Below are 10,878 nucleotides of genomic sequence, written 5' to 3'. Positions count from 1 at the left end.
GGCAGCATCACCGTGCGAGTACATCTGCATCAATGTCAAATTGCTTCTGTCTTTACGAACCATGAAATCCTGACTGATATTTTCCTGAACTTCAGTCTGTAGTTTTAAAAAGTCAACACAATCAACCTCCACCTCCTCAATGTCACATTCCTGATGATTTAGTGTCTATCTCCCATTTGCATTCTGTTCAAAGTCTTCCAAAAATCCACGATTCAAAATGTCCGTCTCATCCAGGTTCATTATGTCTGGACCATTATCAATGAATCCTGTATTCAGCAACCCTGAATCATCATCTAAACGAACACAGTAGTCATGGTCGTTCCCCTCATCACAGGTTTGGACATAAACATTACTACATGTTGGACTGTTGCCAGAACATCAATCATTTGACAATCCCGATAGAGCAGGTATTGTTTCATCCGATAGAGCAGGTATTGTTTCATCCGATAGAGCAGGTATTGTTTCATCCGATAGAGCAGGTATTGTTTCATCCGATAGAGCAGGTATTGTTTCATCCGTGCTGGTTGTGACCTTAGGTTTTTTCCATAGGTACTTCTGTGTACAAAAGCCCTTACTGCATTTCTTCCGCGGCATCCTGCAAAAAATAAATGTTCATATACATGTACATATTATATGTGCTAATATGGTTTCATCAACATAAAGTATGCGTGAGAGAAATTGAAGTATGAACATGTAATAATAATCGTCCACATACTAATCGTAATAATAACATTAGTATCCTCTTAGACAAAAATGAGAACAGAATTTATTTATTTATTCACAATAAACAGGTTTGTTTTTCATGTTAAGCAGAAGCATAAGAAGAAATATTTATAAATAGTAGAAGTAGTAGTTGTAGCAGCAAAGCAGCAGTAGCAGAAGAAACATATTTGCAGTAATAATTGTAGAAGAAATTCTGACGATTCATGATTTTTAGCAAAGGTTACTTATTAAATACTTAATGGTTAGGCCTGCGCTTGTAAATTATTGATGAATAAGCAATTGACGCAACTTACTATTGACCAAGGTTAAAACAATATAACACAAATTTCAATAAACCATAACGGTGTTTCGCAAAGACCTATCGCTCCGATTCGCTCGTACCATATAACAAAGCGTTGCTTTTAATAAAGAGTAAATTGTATCATAAAATGCAATCTACGAGGATCAACCACTACATATAATTTAAAATCAACATTGTTATAAAGTGTAAACATTTCAAAGGCCGATCTTTTATCCTGGTCCGATACTTATGTTTTATAGCTCATTTACATGTAATATCTGTTTGATCGGAAATTATCGGAAATTATACCCACTGGATGAACCGTCTGCTGAATCGACATTTAAAATTACGCATGCATTGTTATTCACTTAGCACCATAAAACTTTAGTATTGGTATTGTTAACAATACTTTTAAAGAGACATTTTATTTTCTCATTCGACTAAATTCGTTTTAATCGCTGATTGCCAATGTGAGAAAACCTTCAATATATATTGATAGGTCTTTGTGATAAGTTAGCGGCCGGCACGGACATGAATATTAACTGACGAAAACCTCTTCGCTACTTTCTGAAAATCTTCGACATGTTGCAAATATCCGTAATATTCCGCATTGTACTCACCAGAAATTGCAACTAGAAAGACTACAATAAATCAATTAGCTACGGCTCGGGCGGGGATTTACCTTTTATCCCTGTAAGGGACCTAATGCCCCAGACTACCGGCTATTTTTTCCGGAATTCGAACTTGATACACTTGATATCCCTGAATTAAATATTAATATCCGCAATTTTGATCTCTAGAGTGCTGACTGTTAGTATTGTATTTGACTGGAATGACTGTCGATTATGTGTTTTTAAGATTAAAACAAGCTTACGAAGAACTTTGTGTTTGCTTTTTTGTACGCTTTCTTTTTAAAAATGTATTGTCCGCCACGGACGCAACAATTGACCAAATGTACCAGATTGTGGTCTCTTTAAAGTGCTATGTTTCTACTGCCGTGATATCTTTAACGAACTACACATTATTGATCGTAGACGTTTTATACTCTTATTGAATCTGTTTCCCCAAAATATGCTCTTCTATTAGTAGATGTTTAGGTGACGATGTTCTAATTATAGATCTTACACGGCCAAGAAACACTAGATAGGTCTTTGCAAAGAGAGCTGTTGGATATCGTGAATGCGTTCAATGTGGCCTGTTTAGTTCAGAAAGCTATGTGCAATGTTTTATGGGGATTTCTATCAAATTGCCAATTGCAAAATTTGATTTAATTCATTCGGACCTACAAGCGGGAAACTTCTTCATTAAAATTCAATGGGCTTTTAAGAAGTTCGTTGAAAGGCCAAATTTGACGTTAAACAGCAACGCCGAAAAAATTGCTACTCAGTCATATTTATCACTTTTTTTGTAAGATTTACCAGTAGACGTTCTTCAGTGAAATTAAGCAAAAACACAGTATGGAAGGGTATTTAGGTAAAATAACATCCTTCTTTGTGACTGTGTCATGATTCTTGATGGTACTTTCAATTAGTATGTAGACACCTAGATGCAACATTCTTGTTCGTTAATTGCATGCTGCATATGTGTATGTTGGTTTGTGCAGAGAGACTTGTGCAATAGGCGCAGTGCATAATGGAATCAAATATTAATGCGTTTAATAAATTAACGCGATTGAAAGATGTGAGTTTCAGCCAAGCACAAAGCAACATACTATCATGCATGATAAAATGATGTCAATTGACAGTCAATCCGAAATGCTACGGAGGACTACGGAAATTTACGGCGTATAACGGAAATTTTATGTTATAGGAGAAGTTGCGCACCTTTGTAAGATATTTGCTACTGAACCGAAATTAACCGCGTGTTTGTAGACTTAACTTTTTTTTGGTTAATGACTAACCATAATTTTTTTACAGTAATTTACCTTCAATAACCAAAGAAAGTCTATGGATATATTTCAATATATGCTACTAATGCATGTATGCAGAGCTCCAGATAAGACGCTTAAAGTCGTAAAAAATTGAATTAAATTTAGTAAAAAAGTAGACTTAAATTCTGTGCGTACTGTTACACATTGGAAAAATAAAATAAGAATTCAAAATGTGTGATCATGCGTAAAACTCAATATCAATGCATATAATGTAAACATGTTATCAATGAGTTCCCACTCGTCTAGGCCCTCATTACATTTATGAAATCAACAGCACTTTAATGTTATTATGAATAACAGACCATCTTTACAACAGTCGCAAAGCCGAACGTTTTCCATTATCTGGTCCTTTTTATCGCAAAAAGTCTGCTGTAACCCGGCAATTGTCATGAGCTCTTCTTAGACTATAAACCTAAATGCGGATGTGCCAAAAATTATACTTACCTGAAAAAAAGAATTAAAAATTGACTTTAAGGCTGGATTTTTTATAGAGTGTAAACCAAGATTTTGTTGAAAAAGTTATCTGGAACTTTGCATGTATGTGGAGAGGAAATCGATTACATAATTTCAAATTTACTAGAGTACTTTTATATTGCACCACATAAAATGCTATAAAACTATAATATTGAAGTGCATATATAAACTTTATTATAGATGGGTAGGTATTTCGTGTCAATCTCTTTCACACATGAAAGAGCTGTTGGTGATGCTGCTTTAAGTACATATAGATGCATGACACAATTTAGATTAAGCAAAATAAAACACTAGGTATTTGCCAAGAGTCAAATATATACGAGCAGTAAGAGCGTAATCGTGCACAGCGAGACTTACTCATGTAGAATTGAAACTCTTATTGCTTTCTTTCGAAATAATTTCATGTGTCCGATCTAATATGCAATATGCCCGGTGTTTTTTTTGCGGATTAATGTTCCGTTTTAGATCCATAATTAATAAATGCCTCAATGTTTTCAAAAATTAACACCGGAATAATGTTCACCGACATTTGTTCATACAGATTGGATATAAATATTATAGAGCTTAACAAAAAAATACATTAAGCCCTGTTCTCCCGGCACACGTGCTGGACACACAGGTGGTTAGCGTGTGGCTATGATGATAATTAGTGAAAACATCTTTTTGAATGATAAATAATCATATTAAAACGAAAAATCAAATTTTCTATAAAAAAAATCACTATCGTTTTATATATAACAAGGTATCCAACTCGAAATCATCCGAAAACGGGGTGCATCGTTTTGAGCAGACATTACTAAATTAATTTTGCAGCGATTTTCATGACCCGGTCTTATTCAACGCAGAAATGAATTTCCTTTTAGGAAATGTATATATCTTGTTATATTTCTACACATGCTGGGTCAAATTTTAAGAAATAAAGCTATACATAATTCGCTTGACCCAGTTGTGATCGATCAGACCGTATTTATGAATGAAATCTCCAGTTGTAAAGACACAACTCCGCATTGGAGCAATGAAATCACTCTTGTGTTTAAAATGTCAGTTGGTTGAAATGTATGTAAACAAAGGTTTCAAAAGGCGCTGGACAGTTAGTTTTGATGCATAATGCAACGGCAAGCACGGTAAGAATGTTTTTTCATACGTTTTATTGAATTATGGTATCGAGGTTCGTGAACTTTGCAGGGAAAATGCCCTTTTCCCCGTGAAGATTTCAGTCATGAATACTGTCTGATCGATCACAGCTGGGTCACGCGAGTTGTGTATCGTGTTATTTCTTAAAAGTTGACCCGGTATTTGTAAAAATATTGCAAGACATATACATTTCCAGAAAGGAAATTTATTTCTGCGTTGAATAAGACCAAGATCGTGAAAATCGCTGCAAAATTGATGAAGAAATGGCTGTTTAAAACGATGCATCCCGTTTTCGGATGATTTCGAGTTGGATACCTTGTTGAATATATATTTAACTTATTTTTTTTAAAGAAAAGTTGATTTTTCGTTATAATATGATTACTTATCATTCCAAAATATGTTTTCACTAATTAGTATTATAGCCACACGCTAACCACCTGTGGCTGGACATACACCTTTAAAAAACACTATACAAATTCAAGTACTTTTGCACTTAATTGATTGTAAACAATGACGGTTGAAATCCGTGCGTGGGAATTTTTCTGGTAACCAAGAGCGACGTCAACGTTCATGACAAACCTGTTTATATGACATTTATTTATTGATTTTTTCAACTTAATTGAAAATCATGTTTTATGATATTTTAATACATGTAGATGAAGTACACCGGGGATGAACAACTTTTGTCACGTGACCGCAAAAGTCAACGCCGGTTGCAGAAACAGATTGTAATCTTGTACATTAAGGTAAGTTTTGTTGTTTTTTCATATAATCAAAATTTCAGTTTTTAACAAGTGATAGCCTATGACACAGTATACTAAATAAACTTTTATTTGAAATGATTCCATTGCCTTTACTGTTTCCACTTTCCGAGAACACTTCGACACAAAATTCTGAAATGCATTGCAAACGCTGTTTGTTTATGTGGTGTTGATGATTTTCTTTCAACAATATTGGTTTAACGACTGAATTAGTATGATTTTACACTTCATTTTAATATATTTAATAAGATTCATGACAAAAATAGCGGTGCAAATTGAAAAATATCTTATTTTTTTGTTTTGTTTTGTTTTGCAAACGCAGGTTGGTATTTCTTGAGCAATAGGAAATGGCAAACGCAGGTTGCGAGAATATTCAAAGGATAATGAAACGCACACTGTACACATTTTTGAAAGTCTTCTAAAATATGATATGGTTACAAATACGAAAATATTAACTATTCAACACAATATATGACTACGGAACTTCAATTGAGGACATTTAAACAGAGCGGAAATATGCTTATCAACACATTAAGTACTGTTACAAGTATATTGAACCACAACGTGCGTTGCCTCCTTTAAGCGGACCTCGAATGACGCTAAACGCGCCAAAACTCACGAAAATCCCGTGCATTAGTAAACACGCATGTTTATTGAACTGTGACGAAAAGAATAGCAGATAGTGTGTCACATCCAATCACTTGCGTTTCATATCTCTTTTGGTGTAGTCTTTAAAACTTTATAAAAACATTTTAGAAATATATTTTAACAAAAAGTAATTCTTTCATTACAGAAACATGACGCTCGTGTGTGAAATCTGTGGAAAGACATTTAAATCGAAGTGGGGGTTAAAGCTTCATGATAAGCGCCACAGAGGGACTGGACGATTCGCCTGTTGTGGAAAAACATTTTACACAAAACAGGCGTTCAACAGACACAGGTTTGTATTTTTTTTGTTTTTAGTACAATGCTAGGTTATGTCGGTTTAAAAATCAAGATACAATTCAACATAGGTCATTGCATTCTGAGCGAAAGTATGTTTTTATAACCTAGTTGCAAAGCACTATTTAAAATGTTTTGAATGGTGTTTTCGAAAAAAGCCGGCTTTAAAACACTTAACACATTATTACTAGTGTGGTGCATATTGGTGTGCTCATTATAGTATTTAGTTTTTAACGACCATAATTGTCCAGATAAATTTCAATGCAAATTGTCACTGAACAATTGGAATTTACACCGTATAAATCCAGAATGTACGCGTTCCGATACTTCACGTATGTAATTGGACCCTTAAACATATTATTTAATGCGTATTTTGGATTTTGAAATGCGTAAATACGCGTTAACGCGCCTTATCTGGAGCGCTTCTGACGACCATCATTTTGTTAAGTTCCACATTGTTATGGATAATATTCTGTGTGTATTTTTCTGTATTGAATAATAATTCAACAGTTCCATTTGTTTTTGTTATATAGATGCAGCATTCATGGTGTTGAAAAGCCGTTCCCCTGTGAACAATGCGGCAAAAAGTTTTCAACCAAAGATGACCTGAATCGTCACGTCCGGAGGGAGGTTGCTGCAAAGCAATTTACCTGCTCAATTTGCAATGCAACGCTCCGGGAGAAAATTGACCTTCAGGCCCACCTTGCCACCCACAATGGAGAGAAAAACTTTGCTTGTGATATGTGTGAAAAGAGGTACAGGCACCGCAGTAGTCTATCAAAGCACAGATCTGCAAAGCACCGGGCCTAGTCATCTGTTGCATGACGATGATAAGACCAAGAATTATTTTTAATTCTTACCAATGTGCCGTGGTTATTTTCTTAATTATTGAAAATACAGACTGTCATACAATAATATATAGTATTACGCGTGTTTTTGCGTCTTAAACATTGTGTTTCATATCGTTTATCTTGTGTTGTTTTGTTTGATATTCCTGTTTTTAATAAGATTATTGTTGTAATATTTATCATTCTAATTTAAAATGATTATGATAATGGTTGATCTCATACAAATTATTGTGTTCATTATTGCTCATCTGTGATTACTGTTGATCTCAGCCCATGAATTGTGATTTATATTGATTATCTGTGATTATTGTTGATCTTATCAAAATAATTGTAATTTATGTTGATTATCTGTGAATTTTTTATCTTAACCTATTAATAGTGATTTATATTATCTGTGATTATTGTTGATCTTATCAAAATCATTGTGATTTATGTTGATTATCTGTGATTATTGTTGATCTCAACCGATTAATTGTGATTTATATAACCAGTGATTATTGTTGATCTTTTCAAAATCATTGTAATTTATGTTGATTATCTGTGATTATTGTTGATCTTTTCGAAATCATTGTAATTTATGTTGATTATCTGTGATTATTGTTGATCTTTTCAAAATCATTGTAATTAATGTTGATTATCTGTGATTATTGTTGATCTTTTCAAAATCATTGTAATTTATGTTGATTATCTGTGATTATTGTTGATCTCACCATATCCGCTGGAATATACATTTGAGCCGCGCTCTGTGAAAAGGGGGTTTAATGCATGTGCGTAAAGTGCAGTCCACATAGGCTAATCAGGGACGGCACTTTCCGCTTTTATGATATGTTTTGTTAAAAGAAAGTCTCTTCTGAGCAAAAATCGAGTTTATCGGAAAGGTTTGTCCCTAATTAGCCTGTACGGAATGCACAGGCTAATATGTGACGACACCTTACGCACATGCATTAAACCATTGTCGTAAAGTGTCTCAACATTCAGGTGTTCAATACGTTTTCCCAAACACCGTATATTTTGTTTTTATTAACTTTCAACATTTTAGTAAAATGCTCGTGTGCCGAAAATATAGTATTATGAATTGCGGAACAGTAGCAACACTGTAGAGATGATTCTCACAGTTCTTCTATAAATTGTTCCCTCAATCTTCACAGCTGAGCAAAACATATGCATACAATTGTGTTCATTCAAATTGCATTCTTTAACTACCAAATCTTAATATTAAGATAATATTTAATATTAAATATATTTGGACAACTAACAAAACAGCATGAGAAAAATAACATTCCGACAAATTATTTTTCAATTCTTTTGAGATCTTCATTTTACAATACTCCGCTCCGAATCGCGATTTATTTTATGATGATAATGGCGATGAAGATGGAGATGATGATGATGAAGATGTTGATGATGATTTGATTTGAACAGTACATATCGAGTATCGCTTCGTGTGTCGTGTGTCGCGGTCTGAAATTAGACCGCGTTACACGAAATTCGGATAATATGGGCGATATTTGAATAATAAAATATCGCGCGTCGCCGCGACTGTCGCGCAAAATATCGTGTATCGCTTCGTGTGTCGTGTGTCGCCCTTGATGAAAGAAGGGCAAGAATATAGATGTCACTATCCGGATTCCGTAATCTTAACCAACCTGCGTTTGCCATAATCCAGCTTCAGCAAACTGCGTTTGCTCAACCAACCCGCGTTTGTAAATTTTTGAAATAGCAAGAACTGCCCAAATTAAATATAACAACAACAACTTATATCGCAAATACAATAAATCATCAAAAATTAAGCATCGTGTGCTCTCATTTTTCTAGAAATATGATTTATTCGTGAATGGAAAGTAAAAAAATATAAAATCAAACTGCGTTTGCATCGAAAATCTAAAGTTTGTGTCGAAGTGTTCTTAAAAACTGCAAAGCTTCGAAACAAGTGCAATGCGTCTTAATATGCGAAAAGGTATGAAGCATGTCATAAGCTTTGTATTGTCCAGAAATTTTAACATATTCTCTATAAAAAGATGAAAATTACCTGACGGAGCGGGATTCCTGATGTAATTCAACAACCTGCGTTGACTTTTGTGGTCACGTGACAAAAGTTGTTCATCCCCGGTGAAGTAGTTGTTTTCTCAACAGGGCCACAATTCCAACACATCAGCCCCGTTATGTCCTGAATAAAATACATGTATAATATCTTGAGTGCCAATTGCATCTTACAAATATCAAAAACATTCACGGCAGTCAATTCATTGTGTAAACCTACTGGTCTTCATGGCAATAATGAACGTATTTAGTTTAATGGAGATTATATAACAAAGGGAACTAATTCAGCTTATTCAGTTTACTAGTCAAAATGATTCGGATGTTTTCGCTTTTTTTTTCCGAAAAGTAATTCATTCAACATGCGGAAAATAAACGCGCGCCACCTGTTGTCATAATTTAGTAACTTGCATTCTGCTTACTGCCTGTTGCTAACTGCCGTTGTTAATGACGCTTAGTGGCAAAACCGATTATTACTGGTTTCAGGAATAATGAACACACAAACATTGGATAGTCACCAAGCATGTTGAAACAATCATCAAGTATAACCGATAGAGAACAAGCATGTTGGAACTGTCATGAAGCATGTTAGAATAAACATCACGCATAGTGTTAATATTCATCATGAATGATGTAATGTTGCAGCAATCATCAAGTATAAACGAATAGACAACAAGCATGTTGGAATTGTCATAAAGCAAATTAGAATAAGCATCAGTCATAATGTAAATATTCACCACGAATGATGTAATTTTTACCTAAATATCCTTCCATAGACATGTGTTGTTACTAAAATAGACATAGAGGTTTGAGCATTGGGAGTGACCTAATCATACTGTGCTTTAGCAGTATTACGGAATACCGTTAGTGCCATCTTTGTTACACATTAAAATCCAGAGGGCGAGAACGCGAGAATGCGATAGTACGATGGCGACAATGTGACAATACGATGATGACAGGGTGACAATACGATGGCGACAATGCGATAGTACGATGGCGACAATGCGAGAACGCGATAATACGATGACGACAGTGCAACAATACGATGGCGACAGTGAGATAGTACGATGGCGACAATACTACAGTTCGATAGTGCGATAATACGATGACGACAGTGCAAAAATACGATGACGACAGTGCGACAATACGATGGCGATAGCCGACAGTGCGATAGTACGATGGTGCCAATGCGATAACGCGATAGTATGATGGCGGCAATTCGAAAATGAGATGGCGACAGTGCGACAATACGATGGCGACAATGCGATAGAACGATGGCGACATTGCGATGATACCACGGCGACAGTACGATATGACTATCGCATTGTCGCCCCCGTACTATCGCACTGCCGCCATTGTATTGTCGCACTGTCGCATTGTCGTCATCGTACTAGCGCGTTTTCGCAATCGTACGAACGCATTGTCGCCATCGTATTGTCGCACTGTCGTCATCGTACTTTCGCGTTCTCGCATTCTCGCCCTCTGAATTTTAATGAGTAACCACGGTGGCCCTAACGGTATTTTGTACAGTAAAGTGCGTTAAATCTGGTTTGGAATAACAATTTATATGCCGAAAACAGATGTTGAAAACCCGACTTTGTTTTATAAGTAGTAGTCTAAATATACAATGAGTTTTCCGAGCATTAAATAAACATATTAAAATAAAATTCATGTTCGTATCGGTTGAAGTTCTTGTTAATAGTAGAAGCAAACAACACAATAAAACGCTGATTGGGCTTACTAATTTGA

At 35.1% G+C, this 10,878-nt stretch overlaps 1 protein-coding gene across 2 annotated transcripts; it reads left to right on the top strand.

Annotated features, from left to right (window-relative positions):
* Positions 1 to 5,204: 5,204 nt before the first annotated feature.
* On the top strand, positions 5,205 to 8,037 carry LOC127860957 (gastrula zinc finger protein XlCGF26.1-like). 2 transcript variants are annotated; one of them, XM_052399288.1, is made up of 3 exons: positions 5,205 to 5,287; positions 6,096 to 6,242; positions 6,778 to 8,037. In XM_052399288.1, exons 2-3 carry the CDS (start codon positions 6,100 to 6,102, stop codon positions 7,052 to 7,054), a joined length of 420 nt encoding a protein of 139 aa, XP_052255248.1. In that variant the 5' UTR covers positions 5,205 to 5,287; positions 6,096 to 6,099; the 3' UTR covers positions 7,055 to 8,037. The 2 variants fall into 2 exon arrangements, with proteins under 2 accessions (XP_052255248.1, XP_052255247.1); XM_052399287.1 differs by lacking the exon at positions 5,205 to 5,287 and having other exon boundaries at positions 5,364 to 6,242.
* The last annotated feature ends 2,841 nt before the right edge of the window (positions 8,038 to 10,878 follow it).

The sequence above is a fragment of the Dreissena polymorpha genome, chromosome 15 (genome assembly GCF_020536995.1).
Source record: "Dreissena polymorpha isolate Duluth1 chromosome 15, UMN_Dpol_1.0, whole genome shotgun sequence".
NCBI lineage: Eukaryota > Metazoa > Mollusca > Bivalvia > Myida > Dreissenidae > Dreissena > Dreissena polymorpha.
Note: the sequence above shows the minus strand (reverse complement) of the source record. Positions and strands in the feature narration are given on the sequence as shown.

Excerpts from the sequence above, each read along its gene's own strand:
- LOC127860957 (XM_052399288.1), top strand. The coding sequence starts at position 6,100 with ATGACGCTCGTGTGTGAAATCTGTGGAAAGACATTTAAATCGAAGTGG. Across the intron at positions 6,243-6,777 it reads CAGGCGTTCAACAGACACAG|ATGCAGCATTCATGGTGTTG; the intron begins GTTTGTATTTTT and ends TTTGTTATATAG.